The 22,159-nt window shown below is 39.4% G+C and overlaps 1 protein-coding gene across 1 annotated transcript in view; it reads left to right on the forward strand.

The window, feature by feature from the left end:
* Positions 1-22,159, forward strand: part of MAGI2 (membrane associated guanylate kinase, WW and PDZ domain containing 2) — a 1,516,313-nt gene that overhangs the window by 1,300,208 nt on the left and 193,946 nt on the right. The window contains exon 11 of the mRNA XM_026448702.1: positions 18,597-18,628. Within this exon, the coding sequence (XP_026304487.1) occupies positions 18,597-18,628 (32 nt within the window). The remainder of the gene's footprint in view (positions 1-18,596; positions 18,629-22,159) is intronic.

Here is a 22,159-nt window from a genome sequence, read left to right on the forward strand (position 1 = left end):
GAGGGAGGCTGAGGCAGGAGAATGGCGTAAACCCGGGAGGCAGAGCTTGCAGTGAGCTGAGATCCGGCCACTGCACTCCAGCCTGGGCGACAGAGACAGACTCCGTCTCAAAAAAAAAAAAAAAAAAAAAAAAAAAACTTCGGAGTTGTAGAGGGCTCCCGGCCTAAGCATATCTGGCTCCCTCAGTGCCATGCATCTGTGTCTCTTCTCTTTCCAATCCTAGTTCTGCCCATGTGGGACATCAGAGGGTCTCTAACTTTCTTTCCTAAGTAAAACAGCAGCTTGAAATGATGCCCCTCATAGTGATGCATCTAAGCAAATACACAGGAGATTATGATGTTCCAAGAACCTCATTCTCTGCCACTACAGCCCACAGGCTACCAAGTGGTCACTACTGCTGGCCTCTTCTGTTCCATTGGATAGAAAACCAACAAGCAACATCCAAATAAATATTACAGGTCTTTGTGCTGACCTGAAAGATTTCAGGACAAGATCATGGCAAGTAACTAGTCTGCTAATTGCATAATGCCCTGCCATCTTGCTATGGCAAATTGGTGTGGGGAAAGAACTCTAGACCTGGAGTCAGAGAGGGTGTGGGCGAAATCTCAGTTCTGCCATGTCCCTGTTACATGCCTGGGACGCCATCAGAACTATACTTCCTTCTGTGAGATATGTGTAATCATCCCTTTCCTGCCTCCTTCACACAGATTTCATAAAGAATGTGACAATATATCCAAAACTGCCATTTCAATGACAAACTGCTACATGAGAGATATGCCACAGAGACATAAAAATTGAGTATTGGTAAAAATGCTCACTTTGATGTTTCCTTTCATGCAACAAGTATTTATTGAGCACCTGCTCTACACTAGGTACTGTGCTAGGAACTGGAGAATGAATACAAACACATAAGATCCCCGCCCTCAGGAAATTAAACCCATAGGGGAGAGAAAAGTTATCCCAGAAACTTGCACCTTAACTCCAATTGTAAGAGATGCGAAAACTTTGCCCCAGGGAGGTTAATGTAAGCGGTTGTTAAAGGTTGAATTGTGTTCCCACCCTCAAATTTATGTATTGAAGTTTACCCCCAGTACCTCAGAATGTGAACTTATATGACATAGGGCCATTCCAGAGGTCATTAATTAAAACGGGGTCATACTGGAGTAGAGTGAGCCACAAGGACCAATAGAACTTGCGTCCTTATTAAAAAGGAGAACATTGGAGATGCCATCCCCTGTGCGCATGTCTGTGAAGATGAAGGCAGAGATCTGAGTGATGCAGCAGAAGCCAAGGAATGCCAAAGATTTCCAGTCAACTCCAGAAGCCAAGAGTGAGGACTGAACAGATCTTTCCCTGGCAACCCTTAGCAGGAACCAACCCTACCAACACCTTGATCTCAGACTTCTAGCCCCAAGAAGTGTAATATAGCAAACTTCTCTTATTTAGACCCAAAGCGGGGAAATACCTTTACCAATTAGTGGTGTCAACCATGGAAATGGGAAGTAGCATTGATGTTTATGCAGCTATAAGAGCCTCTATCGGGTTTGGTTTAGAGAAGTCTGGGAAGTTACCTCTGAAGTGACCCTGGAGAAAACCAAGATCTAAAGGAGAAACAGGAGTTAGCTGGGTCAGCAGGGCAGAGAAGCAGGCTCAATGACCTTGTGGTAAGAGGGAGACTGGAGAGTATGAAAGAAGGTCCCTGTGGCTGGAGGAGAGAAAGCAAAGCAAGTAGGAGCGGAGCACCAGAGTGAAGTGAGGCTAGACAAATGGACGGGGAACAGATTAGGGTCCTATAAAGGATTCTCACTTTGTTCTTACAAGCATGGGGAAGCCATTTACAAGGCTTTAAGTAGATGAGTGACATCATCAGATTTATTCTTTGAAAAGATTGTTGTGACTCCAGTGTCAAGAGCAGATGGATGAAGGTACGAGCAGGTGGCAGGTAGGCTGGCTGCAAAAGGCCAAGCAGGACCTGACAGTGAATTACTCAGATGCAGCACGGGACGTAAGAATTGAGGACTATTTAGAAAATAACCACAGGACCTGAAATCAACTTGAATCGCTAGGGCACAGGTTGTTATTGAAATATATTTTATATTGTACTTATTCTTGGACTCAGATAACAGTTCAAATATGTCCCAGGGTGAATGGTGATATTTCCTTAAAACATGATGACAGATTATGCTTGCCTCAGCATTGATGCTAGGACTAAGTATTGACACGCTTACATTTTCTCCACCTTGATCTCGTCATACTTTCAGTTCATACTATGACTATTTCATTTTTTATGTATCAGTGGGAAAGAGATTAGCATGTTTACCAGAAAAATTGTACCAAAATGACAAAGCTGATACCTATTTAACTGCTGTACCTCGGAAGTCTACCCCAGTCTTGTAACAATTGGAGAATTCTCCCATTAACCAAAGACACTTTACAGGCTGTTCATTTTCAAAGGCCAAATCTGTGGAAGATTTTATTTCATTAGAGGTATGTTCACTCATTACCAAAAACTAACCTCCACTTTAAAACAGACTGACAAAACAGGGCCCACTTGCTACCCCCTTTTCTTCCAGTCCCATGGCTGGGGTTGCTAATCAATAAAGAGGGTTTCCTGCTGAGGCCATTCAGAATCCTCCGCACAGCACTCCAGGCGCCAGTTGACAGGACTCATTTGCCATCTCCATTTTAATACTATGTAAATCCCTTGTTCCCAAAAAATAATCACTCTAAATGCATAGTTACATTTTCCTCCTACCACAGGTATGGTTTGCCTGTTTTCATCAACAGCATCTACAACAGATGGTGTTGATGTCTTACTCATATCCTCTCAGCTGACCCAAGTCCACAGATGACTGTGGATGCTTCTAGCAAGCTGATAGTTCTGCCTCAAGCACCAGCCTCTTATTCTCTACTGAAGAACTTTCTGTGGCACCACAGGTGCTTCCTCAGCCTTAAAGCAAGCACAACTGAGAATGCAGGAGAGTTAACACCGTAGGAGAACAATCCTTATTCCCCCATGTTCTCGTGGTTTTTCAGAAGATCCACGATGAGACTAAGCCCCAGCTGCTCAACGCAATAATCTACTCATTAACATTTCCCTTCCCTGAATCACTTTCCCCATTCTTTGTTTTATGCTTCCTAGAGTCACCCAAGTCCTCCTCTCAGGGTCTTCTTTTGTGAAAACCCAAACTAAAATGACATCCATGATTATCTTTTGTCTTCATGTGATATAAAACACTGACTCACCAGTAGTCAGTAAGGTTCCTCCTGGTTATCCATGGACTGTGATGCAAGCTGTGACTCTCTGCTCCACAGCAGAACCATTAGAATCATCTTTTCTTTTGCCTGGGAAGTTCTACAGGAGAACCTGGAGATACGAAAAATAAACAGGGAGAAAGAGAAAGAAGTCAACTGCCCCAAGAATTCCCACTGTAAAGCAAACAAGTTTGTTCTTAATCCCTATTTCTTGCTATTGTAGTTAAGAGAAAACACATTGCAGGGGTAATCCTCTGATGATTTTTGTGCTTTTTCTCCACCAGCAGTAACAAATACTGTTAATCAGGGAAGCCATAGCCTTAAGGGAAGACTGATTTCAAGCCTTAGCTGGTTAGTCAAAACAAGAAATAAACATCAGTTCTATCTATATTCCAGACCTTAGTTTTAAAAAGTAAAAGATCTAGATATGTAGACCAAAGTAGAGATAGAAATAAATTGCTCTTAACATTAATAGATTATGCTAAGAAATCTTAATGACTTAATCTTAATCAGGCCAGAGTCTCATATGCTTTTTCCCAACATCCCACTAAAGTGCCAAGACATCAAATAGAGAGTACCAGGGATTCACAGATTCTAGAAATTGATTGATTTTTAAATGGAGGATGGCACCTGTAACAAAATAGGTATTTAAAAAGGAATATTTAGCCTTAAAGATTACAAGAAAGAGCATGACATTGAAAAAGATTTACTTCAGAAAACATACTTGGGATCCTCAGATGCTAGAAGATGTAATATTTAAAAAGGAGAAATGGGCACAGCAGCTCAAAATGCAAAGACCACACAAAGTAATGCCTGATAAAGAAGGCTGAAATAGACAAATCTGTGGGCTTGGAATTACCTCAGCAGGTGAAAACATTCATTAACATCAGTAAGAACTAGACCTGATGCTGCAAGAAGTTAATGATGCAGAGGTCACCACGAGGAGGTCTCCAATTATGGAGCAGTGGGTCTCAAGTTTTATTCCAACTCAACAGCAATCACATATACATCACTCTGCCAGTAATTCTGGTTTGGATTGGGTGTTTCAAATAGGAGACCAAACCTAGGCTGGAGAGGTTGCGGCAGTAGTATGCCAGAGTTACCAGAGGAAGGGAAAGAAGTGTTAGAAGGAAAACCTTAGATTAAATTTGATAGAGTTTGCACACAGAATGATTCATGAATCGGGCAGCCCTCAAACCAGAAAAGGTTCATAGACACTCCAACACTGTCACATGATCCACAAAGATTTATGGACAGAAGGAAAGTAACCTACAAAAATGGAATTGCGGTACAGCTCAGATTGGTTACAGCTCAACATTTGCCTGATTTGAACACAATTCGAACAGTTGGCTGCCTTTGGCCAAAACTCTGATTGGCACAAGAGCAGGTTATGGTCTGTTTACACATCCAGTTAGATTCGTAGTTCACTATGTACAGAGAAACCCTTAGGCTGTATTTAAAATATGTAAGGAGGCAGCTTTAGGCTAAACTTAACAGAAGTGTGAACCAAGAGCTTTGACGACTCCTCTCTTGGAGGAGAGGAAGAAACATGTCTCTCTTTTGATAAATATTGATCATAGGGAGTCAAAGGACAAATTAAGGACTCTGATAAAAGAGTCAAGATCAAATCTGCAAATAATAGAATATCCTTTGATCAGGACTTCTGGAATGTGCGTTAGTCACCTGGGGACCCTGTCAAGATGCAGATCTGATTCAGTATAAGTCTTAGGTCTGAGATGCCTAACAAACTCCCAGGTGACGCTGATGCTGCAGGTCTCAAACTACATCTTGAGTAGAAAGACTTCAGAGAAATCCTGAAGCAAATGCTCTTGCTATAGTCCAGGAAGAATTGATGAAAACAAATTAATACCTAGGCATATTCTAGTAATTTGTAAAGCACTAGAAAGCATTTTAAAATACAATTTTTCCAGGAGGAAAATGAAAGGTGACTTACCAATAAAAATTGAGCAGATCCAGGCTTCTCCTTGCATCACTCTCAGAGGACAACAGAAAAGTCTCGACCAGGTGTGGTGGCTCACTCTGTAATCCCAACATTTTAGGAGGCCAAGGCAGGGGATCACTTGAGCTCGATGTTTGAGACCAGTGTGGGCAACATGGCGAAACCCCATCTACTAAAAATACAAAAAATTCACCGGGTGTGGCGGTACATGTCTGTAATCCCACCGGCTACTTGGGAGGCTGAGGCGCGAGAATCATCTGAGCCCAGCAAGTCAAGGCTGCAGTAAGCAGTTGTGATCTAGTTTCATTTGAAACTAAAAATCATATGGAAGTGCTTAGGAAAGATGCCAGCTCTATGGATTCGCTACTGCTACCATAATACATTCCTTACAAACTTAGTGGCTTAACACAATACAAACTGACCTTGCAGTACTGTAGGTCAGAAATCCAGCACAGATCTCACTGGGCTAAAATCAAAATGTCAGCACAACTGCATTCTTTTCTGTAGTTGTTAGAAGAGAATCCACTTCCAGAGGCCTCCAGCACCCCATAGCTGGTGGCACCCTTCCCCTATCTTCAGGGCAGTGGCAGCAAGTCAGAGCCTCTTCACGCTGCCATCTCTCTCTAGCTGCAGCCATGAATATTTCCTCACTTGGAAGGACTCGTGTAGTAGGTTGGGCCCACCTGTATAATCAAAGATACTCTTCGCATCTGAAGGCCTTTAGCCTTAATCACATCTGCAAATTCTCTTTTGCCTTGTAAAGCAGCCCACACACAGGTTTTGAGGATGAGCGTGTGAATACCTTTGCAGGGGCCACTGTTCTGCCTATCACACCAAACAATATTTGAGGGAATACATTAAGAGAGGAATCAAAATTCAAAATCCCCAAATAGATAAGTACTGGTATACTGGTATAAAAAGAACCATGGCAAGCACCAAAACTAGTTAAGTTGGGTAAATGTAAGTAATCATTGTATAAATAGTTACAGGACAATGCAAAATTAGAAGCAATTCATAAGAAAATAATGGTGGCATAATCATTGAAGCTGAAGGAACAGTCTATACTACAGCACAGAGACTGGAGTGAGGTTAAACCTTCTCACCTAACCAGGATCAGGAGGAACTGGAAAACTCCAGGGGGATGAAAACAGTGATTGAAAAAGAGAAAGCAAATCTAAACAAGTTGTAGTCCATACAGCACAAGGCAGCTTAAAAGCATTTAAAAGTAAGCTTAAGAGAACAAAAAGTGGAAAACAGTGAAGGAAAAATCACATGCATCTGTTGTGGCAATAAATTGTTGACCACCTTGCTGAAAAACAGACCTCTGCTCTGTAGAAATAGAATTGGAAATCCATCAAAAGCATTAAATGGAACAAACACTCCACTTTATATTGATAGAATGTAAAGTGTGTTACTATTATTTAGTTCTCATTAAAATAGTTTGTTATTATCTTTACTTTGTTCCAGAAAAAGAATCTGAGCCTCCAAGAGGTTAGGGGACTCAATCACAGTCATGCATCTGTGAGCCACAAAGCAAATCCAGGGTCTCCCTCACAGCCCAAGCTGTGCCCACCCATGTATGTGAGAGCACATAGCTAGTGAGAGGTGGAGCTGGGACTAGAACCCAAGTCAGTTTTACCCCAAATTCTGTATGCATAACTCTCACTCCACCACCTCAGAAATTGTGTTCCTGTTTCTATCTTTGCCTCATAACCAGGACCCCTAAGACTCCCATTGATTATGCCAGTCTCTGTCACTGTGAGTGAATTCTTCTATCTAGTCCCATCCTCTCCCCTTGGGGCAGATCCTGGGGTTCACCCACTGAGAGATCTGCTCCAGCCTCTTAATAAGGGCTCAGGTGCCTCCTCTCCCAATTAAGGTGAATGTCTCCCCTGGTGCTCTAGATCACATCCTCGCTCATCTCAGGAATTGATTTCACCAGTTAGCCTCTTTCCTCCTGAATCTTCACACTGTCTCTGCTCAGATTCCTTCTCATCTGGATGTTAGCATGCTTATCCCACCGAAAAGAAATCTCTTTATGGAGGACTTTATTCCCCTGTAGCCACTATGACACTGCTTCTTCAACCCCATAACCATTTCTCAGTCCCACTTCCTCACCTTCCGTTTATTCAGACCCACTGCAATCTGATTTCTGCCTTTGTCTTAGCAATTGAACTGCTTCCACTGAGGTCACCAGTGACCCTCCTATCTGACAAACCAATAAAAAGTCTTGTATTGTGAATATTTACATCTACTACTTCTTGAAGCTTTCTTTCTACTTGGTTATCTGTTACTTTTCAAATGCTTCACTCATTCTACAAACCCAAGGATTTCACTTTTCATGCAACACAATTTTGCTGCATTATTTTAAGTTTTACCTGACACATATCTCTGAGCACCACACAGTAGAGCCAATTACTATGGAACTTACACACCTAAACCCAAACTCATTTTGGTGCAAACTTCAAAACGTAGTTCAAACTACATTTGAACCCATACTCCCAAAGGCACCTCAAACTTATTTTGCCCATAATCTAACTCATGAGGCTCCACTCAAAGAAGCCTCTTTTTTTTATCTCAGCCAATAACACCATCATCCACTCAAGTTCCCAAGCTAGAAGTCATCATAGATTTCATCTTCTCCTTTATAGCACTTCTTCATCCCCAGCAAATCTCTGGGACTCATCAGTTCTCTGGAGTATCTTTTGATTATGTCTCTGTATCCTATCCTCCTCGCCCTTCACTACCATTACTGAGCCATTCAATTAGGTCTATTGAAGTATCCACTGTGTGCCATGTATTTGCTAAGTACTGGGAATACATGATGAAGAAAATAGGTATAATATCTCCACTAATGGAATGTATGCTGTAATGGGGGATATGCACATTAATAATTATAAAATTATGACATTAATAAATATGATCTAATAAATATAATTACAGATAGTACCATATAAAGGAAAACTGCAGGATACAATGAAAAAGTATAATAAGGAACCTTGATTAACAATGAAAGGTCAGGGACATCTCTGAGAAAGTGATACTTAAGCTGACACATAAAAAAGGGTCAGAGATAGCTATGTGAAGAGTAAGCAAGAGTGGACAAATGAAGGAGTTCGTACAAAGGCCCTGTAGTTAAAAACACCTGGATTAAGGAACTTCAACAATTGAAGAGGAGTGATGCATGCACTGGCCAGGGAATCGGTAGGAGCCAATTTCTTCAGAGCCTTGTAGGTTTTGCATTTCATCTCAAGTGTCACAGGAATTCACAGAAGGATTTTCAAGCATAATCAAATTCAATGACATCGTCAAATTTGCTGTTGTTTCAGCTCAAGCAAGAGAAAATAGGGCATGAATTACAATGGTGGCCATGGAGGTAAATAGAATTAGATTTGAAATAAACTTCAGAGACAGAAAAGACAGAAATTTGGCGGTAAGGAAGGAAAGGAAAGGAAAGTGTTAAGAACGACTTTCAGGCCAGGCACGGTGGCTCATGCCTGTAATCCCAGCACTTTGGGAGGCCGAGGTGGGTGGATCATGAGGTAAGGAGATCAAGATCATCCTGGCCAACATGGTGAAATCCCATCTCTACTAAAAATACAAATATTAACTAGAAATGGTGGCACGTGCCTGTAGTCCCAGATACTTGGGAGGCTGAGGCAGGAGAACCGCTTGAACCCGGGAGTTGGAGGTTGCAGTGAGCTGAGATCGTGCCACTGCACTCCAGCTTGGCGACAGAGCAAGACTCCATCTCAAAAAAAAGAAAAAGAAAAAAAAAAAAAAAGACTTTCAGGTTCCTGTCTTAAAAACTCAGAGGGCAGGTGAAATTTCCCAAAATAAGGAACACTAAAGAGTGAAGAATGGATTTGGGAGGAAGGACAAAAGATTCCATTTCTGTATGGAATTTATGATGCTTATAAGACACCAACAACTCAATAAAGATTTATTTAGTGTTGGTGTAAAATACCAAACAGACATGTAATCCGTCTTAAATTACTTTAAAATCTTTCTAGATGGATTTCTCAAAAACAAAAAAATAATCAATGCTGTACATTCACCATTTTTTTAAAATGTCAGAACTAGATTTTTCCATTTGCAAGTATTGATAGCCTTCTACATTTTCTTTGCCAATTTTTTACAGTATACCATAAACCCAGAGCAGATTTCTCTCTTTATTCTTCTTATCTTGTTCAGAAAGTAAATAAAAAGCCCTTTATAGTTGTTAATATTTTCTTCAAGACTCACCTCACTCTGAGTTTTAGCCTTCCTAGCACAATTCTTCCTCTTCCAGTCCATTCCTTTATTCCTGTTTAAGGCTTTTCATCTTGCCTGCTTTATTTTGAACCTATCCTTTATGTAGCTGAGTTTATCAGAAGACAGTATGTGCAGATTTATCCTTTTTGATAGTCATTGGGATTACTTGAAATGGTTAGATTGCTCTCTCCATAAGGAACAAAGCCAGGGGAGAAATGGCTGTTTGAAAACAATTTTACAGTGTTTCTAAGAAAAACGCTTTTATTTAAAAGATACAGAAAGGATCATTTTTAAAGCATTGCAGAGAAAGCCTCAGCTCCCCATATTAAAAACAAAAACGAAACACTTCGGGAGGCGGAGGTGGGTGAATCACGAGGTCAGGAGTTCAAGACCAGCCTGGACAAGATGGTGAAACCCCGTCTCTACTAAAAACACAAAAATTAGCCAGGCATGGTGGTGGGCACCTGTAATCCCAGCTACTCGGGAGGCTGAGGCAGAGAATTGCTTGAACCTGGGAGGCGGATGTTACAGTGAACCAAGATCAGGCCACTGCATTCCGGCCTGGGTGACAGAGTGAGACTCTGTCTTAACAAAACAAAAAACAACAACAACAAAACAGATTCTGCAGGTCAAAGACGGCAGCCATGTGAAATTTTCTTTGCAAATTGAAGGCATTGCTTGGCTAACACATGGTGACATGATGTTTGAGCACTGGCAGCAGTGTGTCTTCCACACTTGCTAAGGGACAGGTATTTTCTTAGCCTAGGTCAGTTTCATTAGGAAAAATTGCCTTTTTAACCACTTTAAGCAGCTTAAACAAATTATCTCAAAGAACTGCAGGGCTTAACCCATTTAATGAATTTTAATAAGGAATACATGAATTACCCAAAGACCAGAAAAAAAAAGTGAATAATATTGAACTAGTTCTGATGGAAATTAGCTCATGACTCTGCTGGCTTACATTTACCAAAGGCTGAATTTCTGATGGAAAGCTTAGGTCTGTTTTCCAGGCTCTGGGAGAATGGGAGGATGTTTAAATTAAAGATTAATTTTATTAGCGATATTTTCTCCAACAAATTAACCCTAAATGGAGATTATAAAAGCCATGGGGCTTTTCTTCCTCTTTGGGAAACTTTTAAAAAACAGTTTCTTGTATTGAAAGGGTTTCTCACAATCCCTGAAATATTTTCAGAAATGTAGTGAGAATGTGAATTCCGTTTATTTCCTACAGTCCTTCATAAGAAAGGATAACTTAAGAAGTAGAAAGGTCTGTGTGGGTGTTCACGCGAGTTTCCTGTCTTCCAGCAGGGCATCACAGGGACTGTGAAAAAAAAATTCTCTCCATTTATTACTTTCTCTTTTTTCTCTCTTACACATGTGATATGTGCACAGTTTTGTTCTCTCTTTTCACTTTTTTCTTTTATTGCTTGAAAAAAATTTTAGTTGTGGTAAAATACACATAACATGAAACTTATCTTACATCTCAGTGTACAGCTCAACAATGTCAAGTGTATTCAAATTATTTTGTCTCCTTTTCTTAAGTAAAACAGAACACATAGCTTTTAATAACCAAAGGCATGGAAATCAGTAGTGAAACATATCTTTGTTTAAAAGTCATTCCTACTCCTCTTTTGGTGCTTAAAAAAAAGAGAACTAGAAAGTGTTTCCCCAGAATCTCCATCATTTTTAGTAACTGCAGAATCCCCTATGAAATCCATGATGTTGTAACAGTAATCTTCAAAAGCAGAATCATATGTTCCAGCAAGTATTTGAGCTAAAGTAGAAACTATTTCACATTCTGCAAATGGGAGTTCAGTGTATTGACTGGAATACAGAGGGATGTTGAAAGGCTTAGTTCTGTTTGGGAAAATTCCTGAAAATCTTGAAAAGTTGTCTTGGCGGCCAGGCACGGTGGCTCACGTCTGTAATCCCAGCACTTTGGGAGGCCAAGTCAGGTGGATCACGAGATCAGGAGTTCGAGACCAGGCTGGCCAATATGGTGAAACCCTTGTCTCTACTGAAAAATACAAAAATTAGCTGGGCGTGGTGGTGTGCACCTGTCGTCCCAGCTACTTGGGAGGCTAAGGCAGGAGAATTGCTGGAACCCAGGAGGCAGAGATTGCAGTGAGCTGAGATCACACCTCTGCACTCCAGTCTGCGTGACAGAGTGAGACTCCATCTCAAAAAAAAAAAAAAAAAAAAAAAGGAAAAAGAAAAGTTGTCTTGGTGTTATTCCAAATTGACAATATCATGATGGATTACAGTTGCTCTTCATTGTATTTTGAACTCTTATTTGAATTGGGGTGATTTTAAGAAAATTCATCATCTTTTTGCCCTGTGAAAATAAATAATAATAAAACTCTTACCACACAAATGCACACCCAGATAGGAGATCTCCACTTCAGATCTGCTGTAAAGACATTGATGTTCTTTCATTTTGGTTATCATGTGTCAGGAGAAGTAAGTTCTGAAAAGAGCCACTCTGTAATTTGCATCAAGCAATTTGAAAATGGCCTTTTGTGGCACTAGCATTGGCCACGGCATCCTGTATCGCATGAGGTGACCTCAGTCCAGGATCCCAATGAGAAGGCAGTCAGCACAATGCAATGATCTGTATAGCAAATGCAATGTTCTAAGGTTTCTCAAAATCAAGATTCCTGACAATAAAGAAAATAGTAAATATTTTCAGGGTTTTTTTTTTTTTCAAATGAAATAAATATTACCTACAGTGATGTTACTATTGTGTTTTTATTTTAAAATAGTTACCAGGGACATATATAAATTGTTCCCTACATGGGATGACCAGATTTAGCAAATAAAAATATAGAATTCCTAATTAAATTGAATTTCAGATAAACAATGAGTAACTTTTTAGTATGAATAGGTTCCAGAAGTATCAAATAATTTTTAATAGCAGTATGTCCCATGTAGTATATGTCTCATGCTATATATGCAACATACTTATACCCCAAAAATTATTCATTGTTTTCTCTGAAATTCGAATTTGACTGGGTATATATTTTATCTGGCAACCATATTTCTGCAGTTCATTAAAAATTGTATTTAGGGCTATCGCGGGAAACTGCACCCAATATTTCAATGTAGATTCTTTCTATTTTCCCTAAGTGTTGGGCAGTCTGAGCAATAAAGAGAAAGAGTACAAAGAGGAATTTTACAGCTGGGCCTCCGGGGGTGACATCACATTTTGGGAGGTCTGTGATGTCCCACCTGAGCCACAAAACTACTAAGTTTTTATTAAGGACTTCAAAAGGGGAGGGAATGTACGAACAGGGAGGAGGTCACAAAGATCACATGCTTCTGAGGCCAATAAAGATCACAAGGCAAAGGGCAAAGCAAAGATCACAAGGCAAAGGGCAAAATTAAAATTACTGATGAGGGTCTATGTTTAGCTGTGCATGTATTATCTTGATAAAGATCTTAAACAACAGAAAACAGGGTTCAAGAGCAGAGAAACGGTCTGACCTTAATTTCACCAGGGTGGGGTTTTTCCCCACCCTAGAGAGCCTGAGGGTACTGCAGGAGACCAGGGCATATTTCAGTCCTTATCTCAACCGCTTAAGACAGACACTCCCAGAGCGGCCGTTTATAGACCTCCCCCCAGGAATGCATTCCTTCCCCAGGGTGTTAATTATTAATGTTCCTTGCTGGGAAAAGAATTCAGTGATATCTCTCCTAATTGCACATCCGTTTATAGGCTCTCTGCAAGAAGAAAAATATGGCTCTATTCTGCCTGACCCTGCAGGCAGTCAGACATTTGGTTGTCTTCCCTTGTTCCCTAAAATCACTGTTATTCTGTTCGTTTTCAAGGTGCACTGATTTCATATTGTGCAAACACACCTGTTTTACTATCAATTTGTACAATAGTGGTCCTGTGGTGACGTACAATCTCAGCTTACAAAGATAACAGGATTAAGAGATTAAAGACAGGCATAAGAAATTATAAAAATATCAATTTGGGGAACTGATAAATGTCCATGACATCTTCACAATTTATGTTTAGAGATTACAGTAAAGACAGGCATAAGAAATTATAAAAGTATTAATTTTGAGGACTGATAAATGTCCATGAAATCTTCACAATTTATGTTCCTCTGCCATGGCTCCAGCCAGTCCCTCCATTTGGGGTCCCTGACTTCCCGCAACACCTCTCCTTTTCTTTTTATATAAATGTGCCATGGCGATGAAGCCTTGTTCATTCTCTCGATTTTGATTCAGGACCCTTTGGCTGCTCTGGCACACTAAAAACAAATCAATTAAACAGAGAAACATAATTCCAAAATTTACCGCAGTGGAGCCCCCAGTAGACTTAATCCAAGTCATGAGGTTTTGTCCAGAAAGACTTTCTGCCACCTGATCTAATGCCTCAGCTCCAGGAACAATGGATAAATGAGCCTGAGAGGCTTCAAAATTTGTTTCTTTAGTTTGGTTTTGTCCAAGGATAAATTATCTTCCCTACCCAGAAAGTGTCCTTTGACCATTTCCCATGAATGATCAGTCTCGTTGTAGGAATATGGTGTGATACAGAAATCAGAAGTATTCCAATCATACTGCATTTGCATGCAATGTTCGAGGTTCATAAGCCAATCCCCAAGCCAAATAACAGACTGTCTTAAATCATTAATGTGATTAGCCAAATTCTCTGCTGCGGCTCCAGCCAGTCCCTCTGTTCAGGGTCCCTGACTTCCCACAACATAGGGCCAGGTGCAGTGGCTCACATCTGTAATCCCAGCACTTTGGGAGGCTGAGGTGGGCAGATCATGTTAGGCCAGGAGTTTGAGACCAGCCTGATCATCATGGGGAAATGCCATCTCTACTAAAAATACAAAAATTAGCCGGGCATGGAGGCAGGTGCCTGTGGTCCCAGCTACTCGGGAGGCTGAGGTGGGAGGATCACTTTAGCCTGGGAGGCAGAGGTTGCAGTGGGCTAAGATCACACTACTGCACTTCGGCCTGGAGTGACCAAGTGGAACCCTGTCTCAAGAAAAAAAATTGTATCTAGTTGACATGTAGATTCAATTTACATTTCAATAATGAAATCAGTGTTGTCTTTTTTCTTCTGTCATTTTCAAGTACCAGGATTTCCTGCCTAAACAATCTGCAAGGTGTGTCTGTTTCTCTGCCCATCTCACTGTGCTCTTAGATGCAGAGTTACAAATATATTCTAGTTTTGTTTCTGGTTCCAAAGAAGACAGATTTTACAGGTATAATTCAGTTTTGTGTTTTATATTAAAATGCATCTATTTAAAAAATAAATTTTAAAAATGCATCTAGTTTCTATATTAACTACATCTAAATTTTTCCATTTATTCTCTTTTTTGTTTTATGTTCTTATCCATATTTCATTTAACTTATAACTGTATCTTGAGTTCTTTTGCTTTTGTCATAAGACTGAAGCTCAAATAAATACATTTGCATTTGTACACACACAAATGCACACTCAAACACACAACAAGTTGCTCAGGATAAAAGTCAATAAATGATCAGTATGAAAAACATGAGTCAGGTCATTATAAAAAAAAGTTTAATCCTACCAGAGAATTCTAATATACAGCTTTCTATAGAAGTAGCGGAAATAAAGGCCAGAAACTAAAACAAACTATTACTATTACTACTATTTAAAAGAATACGGCTCTTTTTCTATAAACTTGGTTTTGTAATGGACTACCTCAACTCAGAAAGCCTGAAGAAAAGGTTGTCTGTATCTCTGTTCCTGTTTCCCTATGAAGATGGATGATGAGGTACCCCAAAATTAATATTCTCAGATGAACCAAGCCTAGAAAAATGCTTAGACTTGAGAAAGGCTAGGACACCAAGTGAGGTATAGTAGTTTCTAGGGGATGAGAGGAATAGTGTCCCTATCATCTGTGAGGCAAGCAGCAAAGGCAAAATTTAGCAAGCAGTTTTTAAATAATCATGCCCAATAGAGATTATTCCATTCACATAGTGTGGAGATTCAACACACAATACACGTATATGCAGAACTTCCTAGATCACAGAAGTCTTATCTTGCTTTTGTGATCTATGCCCTACCAGAATAATTTCAGAAACAAGCTCAATATAATAACCAGCATGTCTCTTCAAGGATTTGAAAGTTTTGATTTGGTTTTTAATGCTTTTTAATTTTAATTGAAATAGATTAGATTTCCTAGAGGGGCCATCCCCACAAAAACATACAAGACATTTATAGCAGTTTGACCCACAACTTCCCATGAAGTTCAGCAGAAAGTTGGAGTTCAATCACATAGAAAATTTGACCTTCTCTCTTCATCAGGACCAAATTGAGTATATCCAAAATAAATGTTTTTCATTCATCTTAATTTAAATGTTTGTAGCATGATTAATAATTTGACAAATAAACAAAAATAGCATTTTTTTAAGGAAATTATTCTGATGCTCTCTCTTACCACATGAAATTCCTTACTCTGCAGCAAGCAGCTTCTTTTTAACAATGATTCAGAAAGGGCTACTATTGCTTCAGAGACTGAAGCTTCTGCAGTACAACTCAGCATTAGAAATATTCCAGAAACTGCCATCACATGAGCAGTAAAGGAGCCCTGGGTTGCACCAATGGTCTGAGATCAGACTGAATGAATCAGCCTTAGAAGAATGAGGAGCCCAAGTACCCATGATGAAGGGCAGTCAAATTAAACACCCTCTCTCCTTGTCTCTTCTCCGCCAGGCTCCTGCTTACACCATTTTAGTTCTGACACCATAACTCCTGAGAGGGTAGATGATTATACATTTTCTATAGGAGGGAAAATCATCTTTTAAGATAACGTCTCATGTGGAGATGAGAGCACCATTAAGAGGAACTATTTTCAATACCTCTTTATCAAAGTCTAAGAATCCCAGCACCCGTCAAATGTGAAATAGCAAATACTCAAAGTCTGTTTGGGCATTGCAGGAAGAAGGTGACGACACAAAGAAAGTACAGGAAATAATTGAATATTTTGACATTGTGAAAATATATAAACGACGTCTTTTCTCAAAAGTACTATTGCTGGCAATTTCATAAAACAGCAAATAAATTTTATACTTCACTGAAGACAATGGTTAATCAGCCAATAGGTTAAAATTTGTTTCACTTTTAAACCCATGGTCGAATTGTTTTCATTGGTATTTTACAGAATGAGTCAAGGAGATAAATGTATTTATTTATCTGTAATTTTTACTGTCAACTCTTTCCAAAAAGGATGCAATTAAATCCTTATAAACCATACAGTGAACATAATTTTTTTATCAATTGGAAAGAGAAATACTGAACAGCATATGTAAGACAGAAAGAGCTAATTTTACCAAGCTTCTTGGGTAAGATGGTTATTACCCCAAACATTAAACTTTTTCTTTTTTTTTTTTTTAATTATTATTATACTTTAAGTTCTAGGGTACATGTGCATAACGTGCAGGTTTGTTACATATGTATACTTGTGCCATGTTGATGTGCTGCACCCATCAACTCATCAGCACCCATCAATTCGTTATTTACATCAGCTATAACTCCCAATGCAATCCCTCCCCCCTCCCCCCAACATTAAACTTAACTCTAGGTTCTAAGGAAAGCTTAGAAACATGATGGATTATATAGTTTAACTTTTTTTTTTTTTTTTTTTTTTGAGACAGAGTCTCACTCTGTTACCCAGGCTAGAGTGCAGTGGTGGGATCTTGGCTGACTGCAACCTCCGCCTCCTGAATTCCAGCAATTCTCCTGCCTCAGCCTCCCAAGTAGCTGGGATTACAGGGGCATGCCTCCATGCCTGGCTAATTTTTATATTTTTAGCAGAGACAGGCTTTCACCATGTTGACCAGGTTGGTCTCAAACTCCTGACCTCGGGTGATCTCCCTTTCTTGGCCTCCCAAAGTGCTGTAATTACAGGCGTGAGCCACTGCACCCAGCCCAGTTTAACTCTTTTCATGAAATTAATCATCACTTATTCACAACAATGCATTGTGGTACAGTTACTATTTTTGCCATGCTGAGTAGGATTCCTTAATGTGTGTAGATAACTATGTATCCCGATTTCTACAGATATTTCCTGCAAATGAAAAGAGGAATAGTTGTCAACTATGCCCATTTTGAACAAGTCTGTTTTAAAGATGAAAACATAGTATGTGACATGTTTTCAGTATTCATTTTTATTAGGGATTTGATCAGAAACTACCTAATATTAACTTAAGTGAAAATTGTTGAAAGAAGGAAGATACATGAAAAGATATGATTTTGTTCTATGTGCTCGATTAAGTTTTGGATTGTTAGGACCAGCATGTGGCAGTGCCCTCTCCCTCTATTTTAAGCTTGTTTTTATCAACTTTAAAAAATTGATTTCATATGCTAAAATCATAATTTTTAAAAAGGGAATTAATCTATCCTTTACTTTTAATTATCTTAATCATTTGAATCACAACAGGGTCACTCAAATCATTATACATTGTGATAATAGAAAGAGATCAATACTTTGGGTAAAAAAGGCTTCCATGATACATGGTTCATTCAATTAACAAACATTTTGAGCTCTTCACACAAAATATTTGCTGGTACTGGGACACAAAGATAGAAATCTGCCCCATCTCAGTAGAGAAACACTCACAAAAATCTATAGTGGAGCCTAATTCATAATGTAGGTATATACATTATTTTTAAATTTAGGAATAATGAAAGCTTATTAATTGATTTTTAACCACATAAAGCAGGTAAATAAAACAATCATTTCTTATACTAAGCAAAGATATTTACCTTTGAAATCAAAATGCATGTCAATATCCTCTCTCTCTCCCCCACTAAGGCTGGGCAATAGAAATCCCTAAGGGTAACTGAGTTTCGAACCTTGTCAAGCCCTGACCATTTGATATATGTTCACTTGCCTTCTCTGTGCCTTAGAATCTTCAGTTGCCCAATAAGGAATGTTCTTAGAATCATTAATACAATTCCAATGAAATTATTTGATTTTGAGCTCCTTGAAGAAAATGATACAGCCAGGCAGAAGTTTGTTATTGTTAGTGTTGGCTATTAACTAATTTAAAATCAATTACAATTATCTTAATATCATGCCACCCGTAAGTGGCAGTGGGCAATATTTTCAAAGTTCAAATATTGTTTTCTTTATTACAGGTTTCTTTTCTCCATGGAAAACTCCAAAGCCTGTAAGTTGGAATTATTATGCTTCTTTCTTTATTTCTACTTACTATTGCAATTTCATTAAATAAAAGTTGAATTTGGTGACCTCAAAATCTCTTTCAACTCTAGAAGTCTGTGATGTCAAAAAAATAAATCCTCTGTGTCCCTTTGTCTTGTGTCTATCCCACAAGTACAAGAGTCACTCATCTTACCTTCCTATAAAAACAATTCTGCCCTTTTAAAATATATACTTGCAAAATGAACATTAACACTATGCAGCCTAATGTAATGAAACTACTTTAGAAACCTTTTGTTTTTCTCCTGTCCACAATACTATGTAGTCTTCATACATGGAATTTTTGGAAATAATACAAACTATGGGTCCAGAAGTCTTGACCTGCAAATTAAATCTAGTCCACAAAAAATTTAACTCTGTATATATTTACATTTACATTTTAATGTCTACAGAGCTACATATGTGTATGTGTCATGTGTATCTATGTTAGCTTTGTATGTGTGTATATATATAAAATATGTATGTGTATATATACATATAATGTGTGTGTATATGTCTTTGCGTGTACATATATGTGTGTATATATATACACACACACGTATATTTAAGCTCTGTAAACTGTATATATATTCTGTCACACCTGACAATCACTCAAAATGGTGCTTCTGAATCTTCTTTAGATACTGAAGATCTCTACCATCATCTGACTACTCTAGGCCTACTTCCCTATGAAACATGCTAAAATGTCTGAGCCAGTATAGGAAGCTGGTGGGTTTTAACAATCTTTTTGCAGAGCTAGGCTAGCCAAGTTGGCTTAGCAGTTAGAGATGCTCTTTACTTGCTGATAGATTGAAACTATTAATTGCCCAAGTCCCAAGAGCTGGGACTGGTTTTCTGGGATCCCATTTTATGTGTTAGAATACTCTACCCTAACTGGGATATGTGAAATCCATGACCGGAAGAGGCTGCAGCAAAGCAGAACACTCTCCCTAAGCAGGACCTCATTTAGGATTTGACTCATCTGGTCCACAAAGAACATTAGATGGGAAAACCAGTCCTATTTAAGCTTAGCAAATCACTTAAGGATGCATGTGATTTTGAAAAGAGATACTTTTAAATGTTTAAAAAGAAATTTGGTTTATCTTAACCAATGTCTAAATAGTTTCTTCCTTTCACCACCAAACTTAAATCTGTGCTCTGTGGTTATACACATCTTTATCTAATTTAACAAGGAACCTTGCGACCTCATCATGGTGCTACAATTATGCAATCTAGTGATTTCCTTATACGTCCCACATTTATACCAAATTATGTCATTTGGTATAATTGCAGCATTTGCTGTCATTATTATAATTACATTCATAGTCAATAATTCCAAAAAATGTTTTATAGAACTCAATGTACAATTAATCCCGAATCCATGTATTTCTACAAAAGCTAAGGCTTGGACTTCCAGGGCATAGACAAAGGAAGGTAGAAGGCTATAGATTTAATGTCTTCCATGTATCTACCGGAAACTCTTGAGGACTATAATGAGAGGAAGTGGGGCATTAATATACTTGTTTAGGGTGCTGGCACTAAAGGCATTCTGCCTGGACTCAAGTTTTGCTTCTTTCCCTAACTAGATGACTTGAGCTAGCTATGTAAGCTATCAGAGTCTCAAGTTCTATATCTGTAAAATGGAGATAATAACACCCTCTCACTTGGTTATTGTGAGGAATTCTCCGAGCTAATCTATGCAAGGTGCTTAAAACATGTTGCCTCTACATGCTGAGCTTGAAAACATGAACTACTATCACCACAGGAAGCAGACCCTCCATTTATGAGGTTTTACCAAGTCACTTAAGGATGCTCTATGAAATGAACATAGTTGACTGAACTATTAATCAAAACAAGGTGTATAACAATATACCCACAGTATGTGGGCTTATACACACTGTCCTCTGAGTGTGGCCCTTATTGGCCTTCTCTTATCCAGTCCCACTTTCCTGGGCATGGACACTTTGGGACTGGACAAGAGAGGCCCAATAAGAAGCTTGTTGAGAAATAATCATGTGGCCAGTAACTTAAACTCTAAATAGGTGAAGGCCAGGAAGATGCTAGGTGGAGGATTGATGATATCTTGGATCAGAATAAGGAAATGTTATATGGGGTGAGATCTAGCTTCCTCCTAGTCTTGTGTGACTCCCTGACTCTTTTCTGTCTTACTGATCCACATCTCATGCTATTCCATGTCAAGATAGTCGCTTCCTGTTGAACAAGTAATATGCTAAAGTAGTGAGTTCTCATTCTCTCCATCTGGAAAGGATCAAGTGCATTCTTCAGATACAGAATCAAGATAAATGCCGTCATCTTCCAACCTTGCCCAAAATAGTGAGGGGGGAGGATTTAAACTACTCCACTTTCTACAGTAAGAAAACAGTTTCTGAGCAGAGCATTTCATGGGAGTAGGGGAGAGGGACCTGCCTCATTCATAATCTCTTTACTATTTGATGCCTGGGTGTGGACTGTATGTCCAGGCTGCTCACTGATATTTCAGTGGCTGTCCTTTCATAAAGTTTCACAGACATCCATTGATTCACCAAGGCCAGCAAAGATACAGACTTCTCTCAGCTACAGAAAACAACTTTATTTCCATTTGTGCTTATTCTAGTGAGGTGTTTATAAACATTGGCCTGGGTGTGGACACCACTGGGACTGGACAAGAGTGGCCCAAAAAGAAGCTTGTTGAGACATAAACACCTGGCAGGTAACAAAAACTCTAAACAGACAAAGGCCGAGAAGATGCTAGGCAGACCAAGTGAGGCCCATCTACCTCAGTAAGGGGTGAGGATCAGAATGCAGGGGGTTCATGAAGGTAGAAAGGAGCACAGAGTGAGTGTCCCAGGTAGAAAGCAAAAGTCCAGAGACCAAAGTGTCTAAGGAAGTAGGGAAGAGTCAACGGAATCCACCCCTCAGAAGGTGCAGTCAGGCCAGCACACCAGCCCCAGCTAAGGGGGTGACCTCTGACCCCGGGACAGGTGATTTGCCCCATGGTCTTCTGGGTAGGAGTCACCAGGTAACTCCATTTAGGAGGGAGCAGGGCAGGAGGTGATGGGGAACAGAATAGTATGTCTGCTTTTTCTTGGGTGCAGTGATTTTCTGCTTTACAGCCTTTTAGGAAACCCTGACAGAGTGACTCAAGGGTTAATGAATGTCACAGCAGGAAATTGTGAATGCTTTGCTAAGCATGAACTGGACTCTTGACTAATTCCCCAATCTCTGTGCTACAGAAATTGTAGAATTTGTCAATCTGCCATGGCAGCCTTCCCAAACAGTGCCCAAAGCATTACTTGTTCTGTAGTTTTAAGATTGTTTTTTAGAAACACCAATATTTCATATGAAGCATGTCCAATGACTGTACATGAAGAATACACATACCAGCAAGACACATGTGGGTATGAAGTAACCCTCAACGGAATATGGGAGAAAGAAATAGACATTTGCTGAAGCCCTATGATGACAAATGGGAGATACTACAGCTCCCCAGACCATATTTCTA

This window comes from Piliocolobus tephrosceles, chromosome 8 (genome assembly GCF_002776525.5).
Source record: "Piliocolobus tephrosceles isolate RC106 chromosome 8, ASM277652v3, whole genome shotgun sequence".
Classification (NCBI taxonomy): Eukaryota; Metazoa; Chordata; class Mammalia; order Primates; family Cercopithecidae; genus Piliocolobus; species Piliocolobus tephrosceles.